This window comes from Rosa rugosa, chromosome 3 (assembly GCF_958449725.1).
Source record: "Rosa rugosa chromosome 3, drRosRugo1.1, whole genome shotgun sequence".
Classification (NCBI taxonomy): domain Eukaryota; kingdom Viridiplantae; phylum Streptophyta; class Magnoliopsida; order Rosales; family Rosaceae; genus Rosa; species Rosa rugosa.
This window is the reverse complement of record NC_084822.1, coordinates 45,247,364-45,274,218: the sequence shown is the minus strand read 5'-3', so window position 1 is coordinate 45,274,218 and position 26,855 is coordinate 45,247,364. Positions and strand designations below refer to the sequence as shown.

Genomic DNA, 26,855 nt, shown 5'->3' with positions numbered 1-26,855 from the left:
GTACAGTTTGAGAATTGAGATCTGGCATTCTGGAACAAGAATGGCCCCTATCTTATGATGTTCACAGAAAACAACGTGTTACCAACTTAACCCTTTTCTCTAACATGTCGGTAGAACAAGACCAGAATAAGTCAAGACTCAAGATCAATAGTTTTTCTTTCTACGTAACCAGGAAAAAAGAAGAATCATTGAACATCGATTTGGAAGCTAAAGTGCGAATAATGTATTGTAATCACCTGAATTAATTTATGCCTCAACCATTTAATCCACAAAGCAGTCTATCCATATTAATGTCATATTGTCAAACATTCATGATATAATTCATGAGTTTACCTATATACAGTACTTGTTAGTGTTAAGATTCTTCACTACAATGTACTTTCACTGTACAGAATAGGAATGCTAATTACAATGTACTTTCACTGTTCTACAAAGCTAAAAGCATCACTATAGCAAGAACGCGCTCATGGAATTTGCAAAGAGATGCCTACGGAAAACCACCTTTGATTGGGTGAGGCTGCTTCCTAATAGGTTCCCTAGAAATGCTGGGGGGCCATTGGATGTGGCTTGGCGCATTGTCCTGACATGAAGATGTTTTGCTTCAATCATCTCCGCCAACAATTTTCTACAACTCTGCGGATTCAGTACATCCATCTTACGGATAATTTCACCCTCTAATATCCCGGGGTTTTGCATCACAATCCCAAAAACACGTTGCATGAAGATAGTCTTGTTGATGGTCTCGTCCCCATTTATCCAAGGAAGAAGTGGCACACATAATTCACCAGAAGAGAGTTTAGAACATTCATCAAAATCTCCTCTAGGTGAGATAACTTTGCCTTCCACACCGCTGGTTAGTTTTTCAGACGGACGCTCAGCAACCTCTTTAGGAGAATTAAGAATAGTCACATTATGTGCATCATTAACATTCATATTTTTTTTCCCTATCAAAAGAGTTCCACCAATATCACAATTTCCAGGATGGAGGATACCTTCGCCAGCTGATTCACTACAGGTCTCTGCCACAGGGATAACAATGCCTGAATTGAGGTTTCCTCTAATCTGATTCATACCTGAAGTACTGTCTTGCTGATAATTTTCACCACAATGCTTGTCACCGGTAAGAGTATCATCATCTTTGAACAAATTTTCACAATAGGCTGTAGAAGATGCTGTACGACATACAGATACCATGAGACCCGGGAAACCTTTTTCTCGACGGGAAATAATCTCACTTTCTGCAACCAAGGATTTTAGTCTTTTAGCATCCAAATGTTTATTCCTACCAATTTTATGTTTTGAGCTTCTCAAATCTTCTGCTTCTCCCACTCCATCTGGCAAGCATGGGGAGATTGACAATTCACCTGAAAAAACTAGAGCAAACAAATGAAAAAGTTCACCACACTGTATAGCTGTAGGAAGATCAAGCCCCCTTCCCATAAGATCTCTATCTCTTTTGTGGAGCCAATGAGCAAATTTGGCAGCTCTCTTGCCAGAATCAGCTGGAAATGGTGACTTGCAAATATTGGGGAAGACCTGAGGTGAGAGAGACAAAGGTTCACAATCACTGCCTCCAACCTGGGAAAATGAAAGTCCACCAGAAGAAAAATATATTAATTAAGTGCATAGCAATAGATGAGGAACATGGACACAATTGGATAAAGAACATTAGAAATTTAAACTTTATAAAGAAAAAAATGGAACACTTGTAGATCTGCGTGCTCATCACTCTAGCTACAAGACTAACAGGATCTGCAGGTAGCTTGGGATTCAGTTCATTCCATGTCAATCATTTAATCCAAAAATTCACAAAAACTAAGATCTAGCACAGTTTTGTTATCTAAAGTCTAAAACAATCTGCAAAAACTAAAACTAGATGAACCACTAGAAAAGAGCGAAGCAAGAATTCAAACTCAATATAATCTAGACCGATATAGAGACAGAGAAAGAGCCAGATACATAGGTTATGACGAATCATATAGCACAATGGCCAAGCCAACTAATGCTTCACTAAAATTTATTTCAGACATGACATTTTCAAAAGCATACTTACATCTTCAGCATTAGCATTAAGATCTGAACCCTCCTCGCGGGAAGCTCCACATCTTTTGGAGGCAACAGATTTAGTCAACCTCACATAGTGAAGTATCTGATCAAGCACTTCTTTAATATTTTTGTCATTAAAGTCATCCCATTGTTCTTCCTGAAGACCTGTCCCACGGTCACTGAGAGGATAATTCTGGTTACAACCCTCCTCTGTTGAACCTTGCAAAAGTGATCCGCAATCATCTTGGTAAAATGACCTGGTCTGGGTTTTCTCCAGGAGCTTTGCATACCGTTTACTGAGCATGTTACACAGTGTCATTAAAGAGTTTCTAAATTTTCCATTACTGAGCTTCAGATATGACATTCTTCTTTTGCAGGTACTTGGAGGCGCTGGAAGGTCCGGAAGTGAAGCCCAATTTATCTGGTGATGATATTTTGCCCCAAGAGTTGCACACCGTCTTACATATTGGATGACTAATTGCCTGAAGGTATAAAAATGAAAGATATCGGTAAAAATTAGGTTACATAAAATGAACAAAGAAACCAGCAAATTCATAGAACAAACAGCATGCATGTCTTAAACCATGGAAACTCTTCATGCAGTATAAAACCAGAAAGAAAAAAAGAAAAAGAAATGAAAGAAAGAAGAAGAAAGAATTACTATTGTATTTTCATATTTCATTCCAACTAATGAAATATTTCTATGTCCAAGCATCAGTCACTATCCTAAGCCAAAACGATGATGTGTGCATAAGTGCAAGATCCATGATTCCTTGACTAAAGCTTTGATGTAATATTGACTGTTGGCTTCTCATATCCAATAAACCCATGATTCTCCCATGCTTTTAATACATGAATGAATGCATTTCTAGCTTTGTTAGATTGCTCTTATGGTCAACATGACATTTTGTATAGTAGCTTCCTTATTGACTTTACAGCTAGCCTAAGATAATTAGTTTTTACAGCTATAATTATATTACCCATCTTATTCCCTTACCTATCAGCCTCCTCTGTCCATAAAAACCTTCTTTGACATGTTGATTTTGACTTTGAAAAAGCACACCTCGCCTCACCATCTTCATTTGGTCCAGGTCGGTGCTCAGTTACGCCATCAACTTCTATAAACTTTACAGAAGCTGCTTCAGAAGATCTCTTTCTTTTCTGCAAACGGCTTCTAATTCCCAGAGATTGACGTTCATCCCCTTTATCCTGAATCCATTAAGATGTTTTACGCATGTATCATAACACGCATCAAGCTACAGTAAATAGCATTACAAGTTACAATTTACAGGAGCATACATGCATGAAACAGAAGTCTGTATATTTCGTGAATGACTACCTCTAATGAATGAAGTTAAAGTGTAATCCGACATATGCTGTCAAGACCAGTTATGCTCATCATACTCAATCAACACTGAGCAAACCATGAAACATACATACAGAAACGAAGATAATAATAAGATGACCAGGAAAAGTTCTGAAAATAATGGATAAGAACAAGGACCTGTGATGGTTCAAGTACACTTTTTCCCCTTCTGGGCCTAGCACATTCCGCAGCAGGTGGCATTCCTGATGAGACATCATTTATTGCTGTATCACCTTTCTGAACGGACCCACGAAGAACATCTTCATTAAATTTACTTTGAGTAACATTTTCAGACTCATTCAGAATTGCATTAGCTGATTCAGCATTACGTTTCCCAGGTGCCCAAACTCGATACACTTGCGTCTTTCCGCATTTCTCTTTATCCATTATCATCCCAAACTTGGAGCACAAACTTTCAATCCTCTTCCTATTCTCTTTCCTATCAATTCCCAGCCTCTCTGCAACCTTAAACACCATGACCCCCCTTGACCCCGCATCATTAACTAGCTCGTAAATTTGATGCTCAATTGAAAGTTCCGCTATCAAATTACCACTCTTCTTAGTCATATTCTCTTCCTCCTTAGATTTAGTGGCCTCAGCTTTTTGTTCAGACCCTAGACCTAGATGCTTTGCATAACGATTTAAGTACACTAAATTAGTACTCCCACTCACATTGGCATCATCATCATGATCATCATTCAATGGTTGCTTCACAATCAAGCCTCGACATTCGAGCCTCCTCAATTTGTAAAAGAAATTCTCACCTCTAATCCCAAGCTCCTTGGATAGTTGACTCTGCGTGATCCCCTTTGACCCAGCCGCGGCCACGCGCTCTAGGGTTTTGCGTTGGTACTCGCACATGGTGTCGGATGCGGACTGGACGTCGTAGAGGCCGAGGAAGTTGTTGCGGAGAGGCTGGTCGCCGACGAGCTTCAGGTTGAGCTTCTCGGCGTCTCGGAACGACTGGATTGAAGGGTCGGTGCGGAGGTGCGAAACGGTGGCGTTTTGGGTTTGGGTTTGGGTGTGGAATTTGAGGGCGGGGACGGAGAGTAGCGCCGCCCATAGGGGTTGTTGGAGTGGCGGAGAGAGGTTGAGCCTGGAGGAGAGGGTTTGAAGATGGAGACCGTTTGGACCTTCCGAGCAGATTTCTTGCAAGGATGAGTTTAAAATCGAGTCCATCAAAATGAAAGTTGTAGCTTCAGTCAGGTCGCAAGTTCGATACTTGTTTGCCCCCATATGAGCTACGTTATTAACTTCTCTTCTTGTTGTGACTTGTGAATGTAAATGTCGAAATGTGAATCCGTGCCCTGTTACTTTTGTTTTTGAAAAGTAAATATCCAAGGGAGCAGGTCAAAAAGAATAAAACGTTATTTATCATATTCAAAGCGAAATAGACTAATAGAGACAATTTCATGTCTCATGCTGAAAGTGACTCTTCACCTCGAGGAAAGAATCGAGGAGGCAAGGGCCCGAGGAAAAAGTCGGGGCGGCCAAAGCCCTAGAAAATAAAGAGTCGGGCCAAGATTCGACGCAGCAAGGGATTTGGAAATTTCTTCTTAGGACGAGTGTCCAAAGGGAAAATTTGGGGGCATTGTGGGGGGTGGTCAATTTCTAGACCTATAATTAGGACAATTAACTCGGTCATTGATACGGCTGTAAATGTTAGTCATAAAAGCGACAATGATTACGGTCATAAGTACGGTAATAACTGTGCGCAATGATTACAATTATAAGTGCGTAATTATTAACCGTAATAAGTGCGCGATGATTAACCGTCATACGTGCAGCAATGATGGCCATCATAAGTGCATGAGTAAATATAGCCATAAAAGCAATGGGTACAACGACTTGTAGCCCAAGTATGTTATCGCTTATATAAAGGAGGCTCGACATCCAAGTAATGAATCTCATTTCGATTCTTTCTACTACACTCGACTAAGAAATATACTGACTTAGGCATCAGAGGGCTTTTTGCAGGTACCCCCTCATCTTCTAACTGAATATCCAATTTCGAAGTCAACGCTCAAGTCCGCATTCATTAGTATTGAATCAAAATCCTCTTCAGAATTTTTCATCACCAACAAGTGGCACCGTCTATGGGAACCACTTTTCCCTAAAAAATGATGGCGGCAACTACACCTCAGGGAATCTCATTTTTATCACTAAGGATTGGGAGTGACAGAATACAAGCCCCAAAGAGACAAGAGTCCGGGTAACATAGACTAGGGTTATTTCCTTTAGTAATCATTTTTTTTATTTTCGCTTTCTTTTGTATTCGAAATATATATTTGGCTGGTGTTGCTGAAATGTATGTGTAAGGCTGGTGGCCAAAGTAAATATCCAAGGCCGGTAGCTAAAAAGAATAAAACGTTGTTTATCAGATTCAAAGGGAAATAGGGGCAATTCCATGTCTCATCATGTTGAAAATGACTCTTCACCTCGACGAAGAATCGAGGAGGCCAGGGCTCGAGAAATTAGTCAAGGCGGCTAGGGCTTGAGGAAATATTCAAGGCAAGATTTGACGCAGCCAAAGATCTGGAAATTTCCTCTTTAAACAAGTGTTTAAAGAGAAAATTTAGGGGCATTGTGGGGGTGGTCAATTATTATAGACCCATAATTAGGATAATTAACTAGATCATTAATACGATGGAAAATGTCGGCCATAAAAGGTATAATGATTACGGTCACAAGTATGATAATAACTGTGCGCAATTATTTCAATTATAAGTGCGCAATGATTAACCGTCATAAGTACGAGGTGATTAACCGTCATAAGTGCAGCAATGATTGTCATCATAAGTGCATGAGTAAATACAACCATAGAAGTATGGTAATAACTACTTGTCGCCCAAGTATGTTATCGCCTATATAAAGGAGGCTCGACATTCAAGTAATGCATCTCCTTCCGATTCTTTATTCTACACTCAACTAAGAAATATACTGACCTAGGCATTCGAGGATTTTTTGCATGTACCCCTCTTGTCTTTGAGTTGACGGTCAAATTCCAAAGTTAACGCTCAAAGAAAGCTTCTCGATCATTTCTGATCAGCTCTCGCTCCAGTCGGCATTCATTGGTAAGTCGAAATCCTCTTCCGAATTTTTCATCACGAACAAGGTATAGCTTCACCTATGCTCTCTCTCAACCCTAGCCTCCGCCTGCAAAGATCGACAATCCTTATCATCAATCACAACTTCAATCAGTGTCGATTTTTTGCCCGTCGAGGAAAAGAATGTTCGCCACCCAGATGACGTTGAATGCTAGCCTTTTGGGGCGAGACTTGTGTGCCGCTCTCCAACTTGCTTACAGGAGCAAGGGATGTGCGTTATAACTGGATGTGGAGAGCAGTAGTAGCCAGCATCTCTCATGGATCGAGGCTTTGATCTAATATAGGCTTTGTTGTTAGTAAGGAGGGTGGACAGTGGGTCTATACTCCAATTTGGGAGAGATGGATTATCGGGCTAGAGTCGGCCTCTTGGGATGGGAGTTGTTGGCAGGGGATAGTTAGTTTTAGTTTGTAATGTGTCGATGCAGTTCTAAGCCCTTAATAGGTGATGTGGTTGCGGTCAGTTTGTAATTGCATTTTATTGAAATTAAGTTTATTTTTTCAAATTTTTTTTTTTTTTAAAAACCACACAAAGAAAGTAATTTATTCTTAAGAAACATAAAATATTTGTTGAGGTGGTAACAATACTACTACTTTCGATCTTTCATCCTCAAATTCAGACACTACGACGTTTAGTTCATATAATTAGCTTATTGAAGGTTGAGCTTGCTCATCACTCTCAATGGCTTCTCCAGGTATATGTTCATATCTCGATCATATATCTAAGTTTTGATTAGGATTAAATACTTGTTGCTCCTCATATTTTTCCCTGAAAAACAGTTTGGTCCCTCGCCTTTTAAATTAAATTGAATAGTCTTTATTCTCTCAAATTCTCATATAACAAGTCCAAAATGATCTGAAATGACTATTATGCCCCTAATTTTCTATTTTTATTATTATTTTTATTTTTTTCTCTATTTTTTTAATTTTCCTCCCTTTTTTTTTATATTTTCTCTCTCCCTCCCTCTATCCTGGCCGCACAGTCTCTCTATCTCTCCCTCGACCTCTCTTCTTCTTCTTCTTCTCTTCCTCTGCAACCACCGGAGAACACCTTCCTCTACACGTAATTTAACTACACTTCCTTAATAAACATTTAATCCTTAATACACTTCCACCGGAGACACTCTAGTTAGTTCTTGAATCTATGCCTTTTTTTTTTTTTTTTTGAAAAGGAATCTATGATTTTTTTTAAAGATTTCCTAGTATCCTAGCAACCAAAAAAAGAAAAAAGATTTTGTGAAAAAAACTAAAGGATGACAGATCCAAACCCTACTACCCTTGTCCCTGAGCTCTCGAGTCCCACAGTGAAGTGATGAAGCATGGCCTTCAGCCTCTAGATATGAATCACATCACTTGGGGTGGGGTCACGTGTTGTTCGCACAGCACTGCACTTGGCTACTCCTCGCCGCACGTACCCCACGCACCTAGGCGCACGATAGCGCACTACTCTTTTACGCCCAAAGGCCGAAAAGGAAAGAAAAAAAAATTAAATACAAAAAGAAAAAGAAAAAAAAAAGAAAATCACCACCAGGCGCACATTAGTCCCCCCTCACCTAACCAAACTCTCATATCTCTGTTTGTGCTTCTTCCACATAAACCCAAAAAAAAAAAAAAAAAAAAAAAAAAAACTTCTTCTCTATCAGAGTTCCCAACTCTCTCTCTCTCGCTTTTCTCTCTCACTCTCTGAAATTAGGGTTTCGCAGCTTCGCACAGTGCCGGAGGTCCTTCGCTTCTTAAGCGATCCTCGTTTTTCAATGCCGGCGAATCCCTCCCGGAGATTTTCCACAATTGTTCAATTCCTTGGGCGATTGCGGCAAATAGCTCAGTTCCGGTATTCGTTTCAGTTCAAATAGCGGTTCCTCATTGAATTGGAGCTGCTCCCGTGGTTTCTGCCATGGCGCCTAGCAGGAGGAAAGGAGCTAGCAAAGCCGCTCAGGCCGCCGCGGCTCGCCGCCAGTGGAAGGTCGGCGATCTTGTGCTTGCTAAAGTCAAAGGGTTCCCTGCTTGGCCTGCTACGGTAAGTTTTCTTTGCTGAGAATCTCTTTCTTATAGTTTTGCTTATGCGGTGCGGCTGTGCCGAGTGAAGAGGATTAAGGAGTTGAGGATATGGTTTAGTTAGGGTTTGGGTGCTTTTTGTGGATACTTGGTTAGGTTTGATAGATTGCCGGCTAGTACTTGGAAGGGTGGTTTTTCTGGATCTGAGTTTGAATTTTAAGTTTTAGTTTAAAGTGCTAGATAGAAGAGAAGAATTGTGTTGTTTCAGTTTGTTTAATCTAATTTCGATGCATTTGAAGTGCTAGATAGAAGAGGAGATTTATGCTGTTTCAGTTTGTTTAATCTAATTTCGATGCATGTGAAATGAGGACTTGATGATTGGCGGCGATGCTCTGTAGTTAAAGTGGGGAAATGTTATATTAGCACTGTCAAATTTTGTATATCGGTGATTCTCTTAGGTAGTCACTTTGAAACTGCAGTAACTACAGTCGTTTTGGTTCGTTAACATGCTTTTAGTAGTAGACTTATTTTCAATGATTTCCCATTGGAGAATCCCATAGATACCGATTAATTGGGCTTATCAACTTGGTTTTTGATTGCAGGTAAGTGAGCCCGAGAAGTGGGGTTACTCTGCTGATTGGAAGAAAGTACTTGTTTTCTTCTTTGGAACACAACAGATGTAAGTCCTTAATGCACTCTTGATTAACTCCTACTAACTTCAATGGTTGGACTCTCGATTGCTCCTTAAGTTAAAAATTGATTAGCTACGAACTTTCTTTTCCGATCAGACTTATTGATGGAAGTTAACTTTCTACTTTATAAAATATGGTGTGTGTTGTTTGAGTAAGGTATGAGTATTATGTTATCACAGTGTATTGAAAAAGTGAAGCTCGTTATGTTATTGTCTATAAACATATGGTCAAATGATACTTAGTTCATTACTCTGCCACTGGATCCGTCCTTCATTTCCATCACCGCTTTCTTTTATTTATTTATCTGTACTAGAAGATGATACTTCGCCTTTTAGATATTTCTTATTGTGATCTGCCCCAGGAAAGAGATTGCACTACTAAGGTCAACTGGCAACTAGACTGTAAAGCCCATTTTATATGTTACTTTGATGATTTATTGCCGTTAGTTATTATGGCCTTTATTCTTTTTTCTTATGGATAAAGCAATGGTATCTGGATAAGAACATTATATACTCTTACAATGTCAGTAAGTGAATTGTGATGATGATTTGTCAACAATCCAGTGGAAAAAAGAGAGGAGAGAATCTTGATTTAGATGGAACTGAAAACCCTATAGGGACAGTGTTTTATTGATCCATTATGCTTAACTTTGGACATAAATCCTAAATTATGATCTGTTAATAAATAACAGGAGAATGGAGATGAACATGACAATTTCTTTTGTTAGTAATTCTATTAGGTTTTATTGTCATCTACAATCCAAACTGAGGAGGAAGATTTTAAATTGTTACTTCACAAATAAGTTGGCAAGTGCTTTTCATTGAATTATATACCTATGTCTCTTGCTTTATTGATCCATTATGCTTAATGGTAGGATTAAATAAAATACTAAGGATTTAATAGATATCAGTATAATGGAGATGAACACGACAATTTCTTTTATTAGTGTTTTCATTAGCTTTTATTGCCATCCCAGAACCAGACTCAGGAGGAAGAGTTTAAATTTGTTTTTCACAAATAAGTTGAAGATTGCTTGTTTCATTGTATTTTATACCAGGATTTCCTTTTAAGCAAATAATTGATTGAACTTTGTACACTTTTGAGTTAAACCTTACCCTCTAAGCATGGCAAACCTTGCTCAGTATTTCGTAACCAGTGAAACAAAGCTTTGGGATGAGGGTTTTGTTAATAGTTGGTCACTCTATTTTATACCATGATGTCTTATGAAGCGACTAATTGATTGAAGTTGGTACGCTTTGAGTGAAACCTTACCATCCAAGGGTGGTAAACCGTGCTCAGTATCTCCTAACAAGTGAGAACAAAGCTTTTGGAGGAGGGCTTTGTCAATAATCAGTCACTGATTTAGAAACCTTTGTATGTTCTTTCAGTATAGACAAAAATTTTGTCCTTGATATTGCCAGGTATTGATAGATATCTGCAATATATCCTTTTCTATTATTATTTTTTTTGCTTTTGGGGATAGATATATCTTCTATCTGCAATATCTTCATCATTAATATGTATAATATCTACCCCCAATATCTTCGTCTCTTAATATATCTCATATATATGGATCTGTTGATATATCCTTAAATTTAAGTGCAAGATGTATGTCATGGTGTATATTTAAAATGTCGGGTATTATCCATTGTTTTTCTTTAGAGTAGAATAAAGCCGTTAGACAGAGACTTGATTTTTTGATGCATTTTAGAACTGAATGGAACCATGTAACCAACTTTAGAAGTTTGGGTTTATATTGGTTGGATTTCAATAAAGCTGGAAGACATGTTGTTTTAGTTTTATATGATATAAAGAAACATACAGGAGACTGCTTGCTTGCTAGATATTTAATTTGCTAGACTAGTTATATGCATTCAAACAAGAATGCAGCTCATCAATGTTTCAGATTGACTTATGATATAATATGCTAGACTGTCAGGGAAGAGAACATGTCCCTATATATACATGTCTCGGGTGGGCGGACCTATGCTAGACCTTAAGTATGAATTTTGCCTCCTTTTTTGGGGTATAAAGACCCTCTGTGAGTGATGTTTCACATTCAGGGTTCATTGTTGGACTTCTGGTAATGAAATGCAAGGTCATGCTTGAAAACAGGTCTATTTTCTCATATGTTAACCATGGTTTCATGGGTAACTCTCGTGTAATTATATTTCGATGAGAGTTAGTTGATAAAAAATGAGTTTATTTTTGTTATCTGCTTGTTTCATAAAAGCATATGATACACTAGGATATTAATGCGGAGCCTAGCATATGTGTATATATTGGATATGTCTTTCTATACAGTACCTTTCCTTATTTGCTCATGTCAATGGGGGAACAAATATCTATCCTTGCATGTGCACGCCTCTATGTGCTTTTTTTTATAGCTTAAGAGGGCTTTGTGATTTGTGGGAGAAGGGTTGTAGAGCTCAATTTCTTCCTTTAAGCATTAAGGGTTGAAGTGTAGATCACAAGCACTCCCATATGGAGTAGCTACATACAACAAAAGAATGGTGTAAATGTTGGTAGTATCGAATTCTGTGGGTAGAAAAGATTATGGCCAAGTTTAGAATTCTCACATTTACTTGGACATCATCTTTAGCAACTATGGCCAAGTCTAGAAGTTGCCTATCCTTGACAACAACAGGAAATTACAATCCCTCAATCTCATTGGAACTTTCTCCTTAACACTACAAATATTTCTTCATATTACTGTGTACAATAGATATTTTGCAAATATTATCAGATCATTTTTAGCAGAAATTCATTGATGTATATACAGATTCAGTGATTAAACTGATGGCCAGTAGTCTTTAACTTTCAATGCCTGGAGCTTTTTTTAAATCAAGCTAATGTAGCCCATATTAGTGAAAGCATTGACAATCCTGTTAAGAAAGAACTCCTGAAAACTCTTAAATAACATATTGATAGTAAATTTAATGTTTTATGATTCAGAAACAAATTGATTACAATCTATGGTAATCTGTTGGGACTTTTCATTGGTGGTAGAGTTGCAACCTACATTAATCTATGTGTGTATAACTTAACTTTGATGTGATCCTTGAAACTTCTGTGATTCTTGATATGTTTCAAGGGTGATGTCAAAAGGCTACATGAGATTTGAGATTATGACTTTTAGTTGCATTTAATTATTGACTACCAAGTTTCCAGTTTTCTTTCCTCTTGGAGAACTGAAGGGAGCTTCTGTGTGGTTTGTATTTTGCTACACGTTCTGGGAAGAAGAAAACCTTGAGATACTTATAGTGCTTTCTATATGTCTTGCAGATGTACATGCCCTTCGTATTAAATTATTTTATATGCATGTACTGTTACGATGCCTCACTGATTATCATGTTCGCCATTCAGTTCTCTTATTTCTATCTTAATTGGAGATTAGAATTTAAACCTTTGCGTTCTTTTGACTACTTTTCTCATGCTTTATCCATTGCAGACATGTAGATTCCCCCTTTTTTTTTCATTTGCATCGCATATTCATTTTACTTTTGCTGAATATGACCTGAGTGACCTAAGTGATTCTTTCTCATTAAGTGCATTGGAGTCTGATATGATTTTACTTGGCAAGATTGCCTATTTACTGAGAATTTTGGTTATGCAGTGCTTTCTGCAACCCTGCTGATGTTGAGGCATTTACGGAGGAGAAGAAACAGTCTCTTCTCGGAAAGCGTCATGGGAAGGGTGCTGATTTTGTTCGTGCAGTCCAGGAGATTATTGATAGTTTTGAGAAGTTGAAGAAAGAGGACCAGGTTGATGAGCTAAACTCTAGTGCAAATGGTGGGAACTCAGTTGATTCTTCATGCAATTTTGGTTCAAAGGATCAGAAAGAAGCTCCTGAAGCAATTCTTGATTTATGTCCAAAATCTTCTTCTTCTACCATTGATAAAAATGAGCCAAGTAATTCTGTTGAGGATGCTTCGGCTACTGCACTAGTAGATGCCACCCTTAATAAGGAGGACTTAATTGAGGAACCTGCTGCTACCACAATGGTTTCTGAAACACCTGTGCCGACAACCTGCTCTTCAAGAAAAAGATCTGGTGACTTGCGATTACAGAGCTGTGTCTCAAAGAGAGAGGAAGCACCAGCTCGTAGGTCAAGAAGCTCATCCAGGACGGAATCACGTAAATTACGGAACTTCATAATGCCACGTGATGATGATACCAAGAATGCTGTAGATATATCTGGTAATGCAGTTCAGGACAGAAGTTTAAGAAGGAATAAACGAACACGGAAATCACCTGATGCCTCCATATGTGATGATGTTAAATTGGCTGCTTGTGTTTCAAATGGTTGTGCTGAAGATGATGGTTCTGAAGTTGTTCCAGTTGATTCTAGCACATTTAGTTTGAACGACGGCAGTGTTACTGATTCTGGTTGTAAAGGAGAGCACTCAGAGACTGTTGTTGAATGCTTGGAAGGAGATGCTGAGTTGATCAAAGGACTTGATCTCCAAATAAAGGCTTTTAGTAAGAAGAAAAGGAAACCAAACAGAAAGCGAGTTACTAATGATGCAGCTGAGCCTATTGCTATATTGGACAAGGAGACGGTTCAAGATGTTGGTTTGCAGAGCAGTAGTCAAAGTATGCAGACTGATGGTGGAAATATGAATGGAAATTTATCCAAGGAAGATGGAGATGAACATCTGCCATTGGTGAAACGAGCCAGGGTTCGAATGAATAAACCATCTTCTGTTGAGGAAGTTGATAGCTCTTCGCACATTCAAGAAAGTCTGAAGGAAGTCATGCTCAATCCATCAGGGCTGATCAATACATCTCCAATATGTGATGACAATTGCCCTGGTGGTAGGGACTCATTTGTGGTAAATGGAGCTCTAAGTAATAATACACCTTCAAGAGTTTGCACTCAAAGTTTGGAGAATAGGCCTCAGCTTTGGAACTCGAAGAAAGACCAGTCTTTTGGTTGTTCGGCTGATGGTGAAGCTGTTTTACCTCCATCTAAGCGTCTTCATCGTGCTCTAGAAGCCATGTCAGCTAATGCAGCTGAAGATGATGAAAGATGTAACTATGATTCATCAGCCATGAGGACATCTGCTATTGATTGTCATAATTCTTGCATGAACACATGCGTTACTATAACTGTGGAAAGTAATTCAGGGAATGGTCTGGGTCTGCATAGTGATGACTCTTTTGGCAATAATGCTTCAGGGTTCTCTACCAGTCCAAACCGTGTAATCTTGGAGCAAAATACTAAATCAGCAATGGAAGTGGATGTATGTGATCAAAGAAGGAATAGTCCTGATAATCAGAATAATCAGTGTTCCGTTAATGGTTTCATAGATTCTGGGCACCATGTTGGTGGTAAAATTCTTTGTGCTGGTTCTGCTGGCTGTTGCACTATTGGAACTGCAGTTCAGACTGAAAGTCCAGGGAATTTATCACATAGTATGGAGAGAAGAGAGGCTGGTACTCGATTTAATCAAGGTTCAATAGATGAGTTTCCTCGGAAAGATGAAGGTCATGCAATAATTGAATCAAGCAATAAAGATGCAGAAAATCCTGATACTGATTGTGATACTTTAGAGCATACTCTGAAGAGCTTAGATCCTGTACCAGGCACCAGCCATGGATTTGTTGAAGTTCCACGTCGAATTAATGCTAGTCCACCTCACTGTGGTGCAAAGGGCCCTAGGGAGGACATCAATTCTCTGGAGCCTGAGCTGCAAGAGAACAGAGATGTAAAAGACGTGTAAGTTTCTATAAGTAGTCTAGTTCTATGGTTGAAGTTGATACTGTTGTTTTCTTGTTCATATTTCACAAGAATTGTCTTCTGTGACTTTCCAAGAAAGTTATGTATTCCCAGAAAGTACTGAAACCTGTTTTGCATTGCATTCTTCTGATTCTCTGTTGCTTTGTATTTCTGTCTTAGAATGGATGCTGTAAAAGAGGTCAAGCATAAACAAATAGAGAAAGGTCCTAGTTCAGTTTCCGATCCAACTGAGTACTTGACTGAAAAACATGTTGCTGGTGTCCGGTCAAGTCCATCCCTAACAGATGGAGGAGATTCTCTTGCACAAGCATCACCTCCTAATACTTCAGGCTGTCGTATTTCTACTTCCGATAGTAGTAATATTCTTCAGAACAATGGCAGTTGTAGTCCTGATGTTGATATGCACAAGAGAACATCTACTCCAGTTGACGAGGATGAAAACTCAGAAGCAGTGGTTTGTCAAAGACCAAAATCTGTGAGCAGGTATGCAGAAGCACTTGCTGCTCTGTCATCCTTTGAGACAATGCTAGGAACCTTGACAAGGACCAAGGACAGCATTGGTCGAGCAACTCGTGTAGCTATCGACTGTGGAAAGATTGGTGTAGCTTCTAAGGTAGGGAAAATTGAATAAGTTTTTTGGTCAGATGAGATATGGTTCATACCTGTATCTCCCTCCAGGATTTTTATTCTTAAAATTCAATTCTATCTCAGTATATTACAAGCTTAAGATGCATGAATTAGTTCTTGAGCACTAGATGGAGTCGGGGGAAAATGTCTCTATTGTAGTAGTAGATGATACTGCAACTTTCTTTTCTGTTTTATTTTGAGATATGGTTCATACCTGTATCTCCCTCCAGGATTTTTATTCTTAAAATTCAATTCTATCTCAGTATATTACAAGCTTAAGATGCATGAATTAGTTCTTGAGCACTAGATGGAGTCGGGGGAAAATGTCTCTATTGTAGTAGTAGATGATACTGCAACTTTCTTTTCTGTTTTATTTTGAGGTTAAAATAATGTTCAAATTCTGATGAATAACGAACACACTCCTTGATCACTTTTCCTTCTATAACTTATTTCTACAACTCAGGCGTTGGAAATTCTGGCACGTCATTTGGAAAATGAGTCGAGCTTACACCGGAGAATCGATTTATTTTTCCTGGTCGATTCAATTGCTCAGCATTCTCGAGGTTTGAAAGGTAATGTGTCTCTGTGCATCAGAATCAAAGTTATTGAATGAGTGAAGTATGAACCCTTTACATATCTAGTAATGTTGGAATTGATTTTGAATAATAGGTGATACTGGTGGTATGTACACTTCTGCAATCCAAGCAGTACTACCACGGTTATTGTCCGCTGCTGCTCCTCCTGGAAGTTCGGCGAATGAGAATCGTAGGCAGTGTCTAAAGGCAAGCACAATTTTTATTTATTTTTATTTTTATTTTTTAAAGGGGGAGGAGGGGGTGTTTTAGTTGAATATGGGGCAATATTATCCTCTTACGCATCACTGTTACTTCTTATCGGGTGAAGTTGTCTGGCATCTGGCTCATGCATGCCTTACCTGTTCCTTCTCTTTTATACAGGTTTTGAAACTTTGGTTGGAGAGAAGGATTGTTCCTGAGTCCATAATTCGTCGCCATATGCGAGAACTTGATTCTCTGGGTGGGTCTTCTGCTGGTGCTTATTGTCGGCGCTCCTCGAGAACAGAAAGGTCTTTGGATGATCCTCTTAGAGAGATGGAGGGTATGCTTGTCGATGAATACGGAAGGTTTGAATTGTTTCAATCTTAATGCTAGGTTGTCTCATATGCTCTGTTATTGTATTTTATTTATTGAGTACTTCCTGTATTGCTGCAGTAATTCAAGTTTTCAACTTCCGGGATTTTGTATGCCCCGCATGCTCAAGGATGAAGACGGTGGAAGTGATTCTGATGGGGAGAGTTTTGAGGCTGTCACCCCTGAACATAATCCTCAGACTAATGAAGAACATGAAGCCACTCCCGCAACTGAAAGGCATAGGCATATCTTGGAAGATGTTGATGGAGAACTTGAAATGGAGGATGTGGCTCCGTCGTGTGATGTTGACATGAGTTCATCTTGCGGTGTTGCTGGAGTCAATGTTGTGCAGGCTTCACATAATCAGTTTGAACAACATTTTCCACATCCCTTTGCCCCTCCGCTACCTCAAGATGTGCCACCGTCATCTCCTCCTCTACCATCGTCTCCTCCGCCCCCACCGCCACCAGCACCTCTGCCCCCTCCTCATGTCATTCACCCTCCATGTGCTACTTCTGATTTAAATCCATACACTGATTCACATGTGCGTTTTTGTTTTCTATATTAAGGTTTCAGTATTATGATGGAAATTGAATTTGTCATTAAATCAGTCTTCTAACTTGGACGTGCATTTGCAGAATGTGCATGACAGCAGAGTTCCACCTCCGCCTCAGCAGTTGAATGGACCAAGAATTAACCAAGCAATTCCTGATGCAGTGCACTATCATGCCCCTGAGTCTAGAGATCTTCACAGGCAGATGCCTGATTCTACTTCCTGCTCTTATAGTAGTTTCCCTTCCAATTCAGGGAGAAATATTCCACAAACTGATGGGGCTGCCTTCCATAACAAAGGTTACCCTTTACGGCCACCTCATGCCCCACCGTCGAATCAGTTTTCTTATGTTAAAGGAGACCATCATGTAAAGCCACGGCGTGAAGTTCCGCCTCCTTATCACAACAGGTTTGACTTCATGCAGCATGGGGACCGAGAACACTACTACAATAATCATGAAAGAATGAAACCAGCTCCTTATGATCCCCATGAGAGCTGGAGGTTTCCCGCACATTCTTATTCTGGTAACTCTCCCAACTGTAACAGAGGATGGTCTAGCTGTTTGGTTTTTTTTTTTTTCCTGGTGAAATGTTGATCATAAAATTATTTTCTTTACTTTCTGCTGCAGGTCCTCGCTATCCTGAAAAAGGCAAGGCGTCTTATGGGAATGCTCCATTTGCTGGCCCCCCTCGTGAACCAACAAGATTACCTGGCCAAGGGTGGAGATTTCCTCCACGCTCAGCAAGCCACAGACACTCTTATATACCGCCTTATGATGGTCCAATACCCGTCACCAGCAGAGGTGCGTGAGTTTCTTTTCGAAGGAGAAAAAAAGTAAAATAGTTTTGTTCCTCCATCTTCTCGGCTATTTTTTTTTCTCTTTTTAGATTTGGGTTTTATGCTGGTGGCTTCCAGAGGATTATTGGAAAGTTCATTTATTTAAGCTCATTGAGGGTTGATTGTGTGCTTCAGGTCCAGGATTTTGGCGGCCTAGATGAGTGAATGTAGCAAATTGTCAGGACTCAGGACTGGTGTCTTTACGGCGGGACAATTTCTATTGATCAACAGTTTTTATAGTAGTCTTACTTTTGCTAATACTACAAGGTCCAAAAATCTTAGGTATGAGCATAATCCATTTTTGATCTTGCTTGTGCTGCCTTTCAAGTCATTTCGCCTTCGCCATTGTTCATCATGCTGTGAGGTTTAGACCTCTAGAAGAGGGCCAAGGAATAGAGATAGACCAGCGCAATAATGCCTTCGGATTTGTACATATGTATTTTACCCTTCCTCCTGCAAAAGGCAGACAGGGAGACGTCATTGTAGAGATGATTGAGAGCCGTGACTAATCCTAGGTTGGCATTGTATCAGTATTTTTACTTTGCCAAATCTTATAATTTAGTTCATCTCTTTGAAGTCCTTTAGTGAAATTTTACCGACTTATGCATGGGTCATTTGTTAGAAAATATATTCTTCTGTTGGCTTATATGTGCATATCTTTTCTCCTCGATGATTCCTTCAAATTCAGATGGTGCCAAACCATCAATGGAATTGATGTTTTAATGCTACTGTATGGGGGGAGCCAAGTCAGTGTAGCCTAGAATTAGTTTTTAAGGTGAAATAGGTCCTGCAATTGTGTTTTGTTTTGTTTTTGTTTTTTTTTGAAACGGTCCTGCAATTGTTTTGCTCCTAACCATTTTAAATTAAAAAAATTGTTTGTTTTTTTTTTTTTTGTTATCGTTTTGAGTAGAGACAATAACTTCATTGAATAATGCGGTAGTTTACTCCTGAAAAGTCTCCACGCATGTCACTAAACCAATACAATGAAGCGTCAGAAAGAACATAGAAGTACAGGGTAAGAGAGAGAACGTTAGTTCACATGCATACTCAATTTAACCGTGATTACATAAAAACTTTCGAATGAGTCTCCTCATCCAAATGTTTTGACAGTCTTTTTCAGGACCGTAATGATAACCTCGGGATACTTTTCTCTGATAGGGATCGATTTCTTCTTTGCAGAAAAAACCTTGGCCTTCACCTTGGTAAGAGAATTAGTGTAGCAGCTCTTCAACCTCTTCTTCTTCCGAGCAGAAGACTCCAACTGGGTCGTATTTTGCAGTGTGAATCACATCCCATTATACTTTCTGCAAAAATTGACATATAGAACATGCTTTTTTTGCCAACACGGCTGAGGTAGTTGCGACAAATTGAACCACCCCAATAATCATGTGGCATCATCAATTGATTCTCAATCACCAACTACGTCGCTACGAAATTCCCCAAATTGTGACAATATCCTTGATTTCTCGTCATCTTTCATGAGCTGTTGTTTCTTGTGTAATTAGGATTCTCAATCACCTTTTAAAACTCTTAAAAAAAAAAAACATACTTTATTCTGAAACACTTTGAAACAATCTGTAAGTATACACTATTGAAACAATTTGTAAGTATACAGTCTACATTTTGCTAAGCTAATCATAATCGTATTGTTTTCTTAGTTATTTTCTAAATCTCATTTATGTGTTCAAATTAGAAATTGTATATTCATTTAACTAATGACGATTTCTCCTGAAAATACTAATTACAAATATCATAACTGGAAACATTTCCTAAATAGGCTTCTTCTTCTTCTTGTTTTTTTTTTTTTTTTTTTTTTTTTTTTTTTTTTTTTGTCAAAAACAATCCTTCTTCAGAGGTAACTTTCTTTTTTGGTCTATCCCTTTTCTTCAAAGGTAACTAGATAAATGAACATAAATGAAAACGTTTACTAAAATAGAAAGTGCGTGTATTTATAATAATATACTAGAAAATGGGTGTGGGAGTAGTGAGTAGTTATGCTTAGAGCATCTTTAGCAATGCTAGCCATTTTTGAGTCAAATTTTAGCCAAAATAGCTAAAAAGTCATTTTGGCTAGCCACTTTAGAAATACGTCTGTATCAGTGCTCTCTATTTTAACTAATTTTGAGTTTATATTATTTTTTAAATGAAGATTAACTAGTTTAAATGTATTTATAAATTACATAAAATGCTTAAACCCAAAATGAATGTTTTAAATTATAGAGAGTCTCATCTCGCTCTCTATATTTAGAAGCGAGATATCTAAAAGTTAAAATGGAGAGCCACTTAAGAGTCTAGTGCAGCTGCTAAAATATAAAAACTCTTGCAAATGACACCAAAATAGTTGCTTTCTGGAAGCAGGTTGAGGCTAAGACTGCTAAGAAACTTGGATCTGCTAAATCTAGCAATGACTTTAATCTCTCTGACTCATCTGGTTCTATGACACCTAGCATGTCAAATAAAAAACACCTTCAGGATATTCCCAATGCAGTTTCTTCCTCACTTGGTTCAGGTAAGTCCTCAATTCCAACCAAGAGCATTAAAGGAGGCAAAGGCAAGTCTATTCTCACTTATCAATTGAAGAAGAACAAAGGGACTGTTACTTTAGGTGCTGATGTAGTACCTAATCTACCTAGTATTGATTTGGTGCCTAGTTTCCCTAACATTAATGAGGTAATCCATGAAGGTTCTACTCCTAATTCTGTTAGTAATGTTGGTGCTGTTTTTGGTCATAGTCCCCCTAACATTATTGCAGGTCCATTACAAAACTCATCTCTCATGAAAACAGCTGATACTGAGCCTAGTATTGATCAGGATTGTTCTGATCTTACTGTTGATAATATGCAGAATGCTGCTATGGTGGATGACACTACTGTCACCATTCCCATATCCTCCACTGTGGAGGATATGATTGATCACTGATTTTGGGCTTCCACCCCTCTTTCCCTGCTCTGCTTTAATGATTAAGCTTATTTTTTGGAATTCTAGAGGTGCAGGAAGTGAGAAGTTTAGATCTGATATTGTGGATCTTGTTAATTTACATTCCATTGATATTTTGGTTATTTGTGAACCTCGAATTCAATTTCGGAAAGCTAGTGACACTCTTTTATCCCTTCGGTTTACTGATTACAAAATTGTTGAGGCTAATGGCTTTTCTGGTGGTATCTGGTTATTCTGGGACTCTTCTAAAATCAATGTTGATTTTATTGATTCCACTAGTCAATCCATCACCACTAAGATCACTATTCCCAATGGTCCTTCTTGGTTACTCACTTCTCTTTATGCTAGTCCTACCAATTCTGTTAGAAGCATGCTTTGGAATTATTTAGCAAATCTTATCCATATTCATCAACTACCTTCTTTATTCATTGGTGATTTTAATGTGCTTTACTCAGCTGTTGATAGAAACTTTGGTCATGGGAGATTTGGAGGCCTCAGAGATTGGGTTGATTCTAACTCTCTCATTGACTTGGGATTTCTTGGTTCTTGCTTTACTTGGTCTAATAACAGAATCAAAGAGAGATTGGATTGAGCTTTCTGTACTTGTGAGTGGAGATCATGTTTCCCTGAGGCTTTCATCAGACACCTGGCTAAGATGAAATTAGATCATTGTCCTATCCTCCTTCAGTTGTATTCTAATAACTCCGTTGATAGAAGAGCTACTCCCTTCAGGTTCCAAGCCATGTGGCTAACTCACAATGAATTCCCTGCTTTTGTTACTGATACCTGGAATTCTACTCATGGCAATTTTGTGAAGAAAACTGCTGATCTCTCTCAAGCTTTGCTGCATTGGAACAAAAATACTTTTGGCAATATTTTTAGAAGAAAGAAACATCTCTTGGCTCGAATTGGTGGCATCCAGAAAGCAACTGACAGGTATGATAATCCTTTTATGATTAACCTTGAACGTGAGCTTACTACTGAATATGAAACATTAAGGGATCAGGAAAATTTATTTTGGAAACAAAAATCAAGGGACAAATGGTTGCAGGGAGGAGATAGGAACACTAAATTTTTTCATCTTACCACTTTGGTGAGAAGAAGAAAAAATAAAATAGAAGGCCTATTTGATGAGAATGGTCAATGGCAGACTGATATTACCACCATGAAGCATATTGCAGTTTCTTTTTTCATGAAGTTGTTTGGCATCCTTCAAATGATTCAAGGTTTATTATCCCCTGGCTTTTTCCAACTCTTGATGCTAATACTTTACATGCTTTATGCATTCTTGTTGATATGTGTGAAGTTAAGAAGGCTATGTTCTCTATTGGTGGCTTAAAGGCACCTGGGTTTGATGGGTTTCCCGCCTTATTCTATCAAAAATTTTGGAGTTTATATAATGCTGAGATTTTCTCTATTGTTCAAGTTGCCTTTTCTTCTTGTGAAATCCCAGCTGGTTTAAATCACACAATTATCTCCTTAATCCCGAAAGTGCCTGGTCCTCAAAGTATGGTGCAATTTAGACCCATTAGTCTGTGCTCTACCATTTATAAGGTTATTTCAAAGATCATAGTTGCCAGGATTAGACCTCTCATGCAGAATTTAATCAGTCCTAATCAAGTGAGCTACGTTCCTGGAAGACAAATATCTGATAATATTATGATCGCTCAAGAATTGCTTTTCAAATTCAAAAAATCGTCTGGTTATAAGGGATTCTTTGCTTGGAAAGTTGACCTATCCAAGGCCTACGATAGGCTCAGCTGGAGTTTTATTGAGTCAGTTTTGCATGAAGCTTGCTTTCCTCCTTCTCTTGTCAAACTAATCATGAGTTGTATATCCTCCACTAGTTTTCAGATATGCTTCAATGGAGAACTTACTGATTCTTTTCAAGCTCATAGAGGTATTCGTCAAGGTGACCCCCTCTCTCCTTACATTTTTGTCCTCTGTATGGAAAAATTGGCTCACCTAATCCAATCTGCTGTGGATATCGGGGCCTGGAAAGCTGTGAGAACTTCTCAATCTGGCCCTAAAGTTTCTCATCTCTTCTTTGGAGATGATCTTATGCTTTTTGCAGAAGCTACTCATGATCAAGCTCGTATCTTAAAACAATGCCTCGATATCTTCTGCTCCTTATCTGGTCAAGCTGTCAACTATGAAAAATCTTTAATTTTTTGTTCTCCGAATACTAATGGTGAATTGGCTGGTGATATTAGCAATATATGTGGCTCCCCTCTTACCACTGATTTGGGAAAGTACTTAGGCATGCCCCTCATCCACTCCAGGGTAAATAAGTACACTTATATTAGTATTTTGGACAAGGTTCAAAGTAGACTTTCAGGATGGAAGAGTAAGGTCCTAAGCATGGCTGGAAGACTAACTTTAATCCATTCTGTGACTGCTACTATTCCAAGTTATGCCATGCAAACAGCTAAACTGCCTACGTCTATATGTGATAGCTTGGACAAGTTAAATAGAAATTTTCTTTGGGGAGATATTGAGGATAAAAGGCGAGTTCATTTGATAAATTGGGACACTGTGTGTTTGCCCAAATCCCTTGGAGGTCTGGGTATTAAGAAATCTTCTGAGATGAATCAGGCTATGTTAGCCAAAGCTGGATGGAGGCTTTTCCAAAATAATTCTGGATTGTGGGCTACTGTTTATAAGGATAAGTACTTGTCTCATGACAATCTTTTTGATGCTAATTATCAAATTCCTAAAGACTGTTCTAGTACTTGGCGAAGTGTTGTTCATGGTGCGAGTCTTTTAAAACAAGGGCTTACTTGGAGAGTTGGAGATGGTAAGAGAATTAAATTTTGGATTGATATTTGGCTGCCTCCTCTTGCTCTTATTAATTATATTCATCATGATGTTGAAATTGATATAAATGCTACAATTTGCTCATTTTGGAATGAGAATGGCAGGAACATCAACTTGTTATATTCTTATTTCCCTGATGATATTGTTAGTCGAATTCTGCATACTCCTCCTGGCTTTGATGGATGTGGAGAAGATATCCAGATATGGAACTACACCTCTAATGGCGACTTTTCTGTCAAATCTGCGTACCACATTTTCTTTGATACTTATGATCAGCTTCATTCTCCTTGGAAATTCATATGGAAAATGCACATACCTCCCAAACTTAAAACCTTTACTTGGGTGCTTTGCCATGGTAAGTTACTTACTAATGTTCAAAGGGTCAGAAGGCACTTTTCTTCTGATGACTCTTGTCCTCTTTGTCATTCTGCTAGTGAATCTCTTGTTCATCTCTTTAGAGATTGCCCTTGTGTTCAAAATATTTGGAATTCTTTCACTTTACCTAACGCTGTTATTCATACCTCTAACTTGGATTGGAATGCTTGGCTAATGGCTCACCTACATTGTACTGTTGAAACTAGCGTTGATATTCAATGCTGTTCTTTCTTTGTTTTCATCTGCTGGTTCATTTGGAAATGAAGAAACAAATGTGTTTTTGATGTTTCTTTTCAAAGGCCTAGAAATCCTGGTATGCTTGTTATCTCTGCTATTACTGAATGGATCACTGCTCAAGCTAAAGTTAATGTGGATAGAAATTATTGCTTGAATTTGCTGAGTTGGTTGAAGCCTCCTGCTGGGATTTTTAAATTGAATGTGGATGGAACTAGACATGGTCCATCAGGAAAAATTGGTGCTGGTGGTGTCATTAGATGCTCTAATGGCAATTGGATCAAGGGGTTTCAGGTAAACTTGGGAATTGGTGAGATTCTTGATGCAGAAGCTTGGGGTCTTCTACATGGTCTTAAGCAAGCTTTTGGGTGCCATATCAATCAAATTGAAGTTGAATCTGACTCTGCAATTCTGGTGAGGCTCATTAAGAACACTGATGTTTCTCTCCATCCTCTTGGCTCTCTCATCAGTTGCTGCAGAAATCTTATTGATAAGTTTCAATCTTTTTCTCTAAGACACATTTATAGGGAGTGCAACATGGTTGCTGACTGCCTTGCTAAAAATAGCATTACTCATGCCCATGGAGTTGTGGAATTTGAATGTCCTCCAATTCATGTTTCTCAGGCTTACTTTGAAGACCTTGATAATACTGTAAGAATGCGCATAACTAGTGTGATGCTTGCTAGCTAAGTTGTTTTAGTTTTGTTCTTTTCGTTTTGGGGAAATTCGTCCAAACAGTATCTGAACTTTTCCAGACTATTAATTTTCATACTATACTTTGAAAAATGTCATAATAGTACCTGAAGTTTTGGCCCCGACCCAATTTCCATACCTGGCAACAATAAAAACGTTAACTCTGTTAACTTTTAAAAGGTTTTTTCGTCATTTTACTATTCATCCTCCTATCTTATCTGAAACCATCCTCATCTCCATCCTCTTCTTCTCCTCCACCGAAACCATCTCAAAGCTTCAGTCTTTGCACACAAAATCCAAAAAAGTTTTCAGCATTCCCTTACATTTCCCATATACTGATTAGCTCACCATAACAAATTAACAATGCACTAAAGCCAATTTCTCTTACTTTCAACTCAGACCGATTAGCTCATTCATATACATTCCTCCCAAACATACATTATGCATCATAAAGCTTCAAACTTTTTGCAAAATTACACAAAATCAAACAACTTTCAGCTATCCCAACACACCCACCAAGCCAAATCCACCTAAAACACCATAAATTCTTCAATTTCTACCAAACAAATGCAAAATTGAGCAACTACACAAGTCCAGGTAGCCTACCGTCACCTCGGCTTCCCCAGACTGGCCTGCCACCCTCCCTGCCTGTAGTAGACTCGCGTCCGACAGCCCGCGCCTTGCACACCCCGCCTCCTCACCTGCAACGGCGCTGCTGCACCTGTACGCATGGCCCAACTCTCGCTTAGCCGCGCACGGCCGGCTGCCCACCTCGCGTAGCCTCGCACGACCCGAGAAGGCCACTGCTCGCCGGCGCTCTCCACCGTCGCAGCACCCAGATCGGATTTGTCAGCTCCCCACCGTCGCAGCACCCAGATCGGCGACGACGTAGCAGCCCACTCATCCCCAATCCCCGCCAGCCCACACGAGCCTCAGCCTTGTCCAACGCTGCACCCCAGGCCTCCGCGGCCCCGCGCATGCCTCCCCGCCTGACAGCATCCACTCTCGCCCGACCTCGCCTCCCTGCAAACCATCCATCGCTGCAGACCAGAAGGAAGGAGAAGGGAGAAAAGAAAGAAGAAGATGGAGATGGTTTCGGTGGAGGAGGAGAAGAAGAGGATGGAGATGAGGATGGTTTCAGATAAGATAGGAGGATGAATAGTAAAATGACGAAAAAACCCTTTAAAAGTTAACAGAGTTAACGTTTTTACTGTTGCCAGGTATGGAAATTGGGTCGGGGCCAAAACTTCAGGTACTATTTGTTGGAGAGGAAAGATCCCACATTGGAAAAGTGACAAATAAAATATAACTTATAAGTGGGTGGCTCTTACCCAATTGTACCGAGGCCTTTTGTGATTAAAACCCAACACCTAACGGGTGGTTAAGTTGGGACAGTATCGGTACAATGGTTGGCCACTGGCCACGCTTGTCGCTGTTTAACATGGTATCAGAGCGGGTCCCTCTCCAATTGCGTCTCCACGTAGGCACGTATCATGAGCCCAAATTGGGGTTCCTTGTATTGCCATTGAAATGAAATTACCAAGTGTCCAATGTGGGCCTTGGATTGTATTGACCAAGTCTCCAATATGAGACTTGTGTCCCAATTTCCAATATGGGAATTGGATGAATGAATTTCACGTGCAGACCTAGAGCTAGGTTGCACGTGAGGGGGCGTGTTGGAGAGGAAA

At 39.1% G+C, this 26,855-nt stretch overlaps 3 protein-coding genes across 3 annotated transcripts; 2 read left to right on the top strand and 1 right to left on the bottom strand.

Moving 5' to 3' along the window:
* Window positions 1–298: 298 nt before the first annotated feature.
* On the bottom strand, window positions 299–4,663 carry LOC133735893 (uncharacterized). The gene is made up of 4 exons (XM_062163341.1): window positions 3,551–4,663; window positions 3,044–3,255; window positions 2,054–2,528; window positions 299–1,578 (listed from the first exon to the last, which is right to left on the bottom strand). The coding sequence occupies exons 1-4, from the start codon at window positions 4,646–4,648 to the stop codon at window positions 448–450; spliced, it is 2,916 nt and encodes a 971-aa protein (XP_062019325.1). The 5' UTR covers window positions 4,649–4,663; the 3' UTR covers window positions 299–447.
* Window positions 4,664–8,117: 3,454 nt separating this feature from the next.
* On the top strand, window positions 8,118–18,712 carry LOC133736253 (protein HUA2-LIKE 2). Its single transcript, XM_062163691.1, has 11 exons — window positions 8,118–8,533; window positions 9,114–9,190; window positions 12,820–14,925; window positions 15,106–15,559; window positions 16,037–16,145; window positions 16,243–16,355; window positions 16,530–16,714; window positions 16,803–17,265; window positions 17,360–17,798; window positions 17,903–18,076; window positions 18,247–18,712. Exons 1-11 carry the CDS (start codon window positions 8,411–8,413, stop codon window positions 18,270–18,272), a joined length of 4,269 nt encoding a protein of 1,422 aa, XP_062019675.1. The 5' UTR covers window positions 8,118–8,410; the 3' UTR covers window positions 18,273–18,712.
* Window positions 18,713–21,067: 2,355 nt separating this feature from the next.
* Window positions 21,068–25,164, top strand: LOC133737799 (uncharacterized). Its single transcript, XM_062165292.1, has 6 exons — window positions 21,068–21,409; window positions 21,504–21,653; window positions 21,737–21,984; window positions 22,275–24,220; window positions 24,324–24,375; window positions 24,507–25,164. The coding sequence occupies exons 1-6, from the start codon at window positions 21,068–21,070 to the stop codon at window positions 25,162–25,164; spliced, it is 3,396 nt and encodes a 1,131-aa protein (XP_062021276.1).
* Window positions 25,165–26,855: the final 1,691 nt, after the last annotated feature.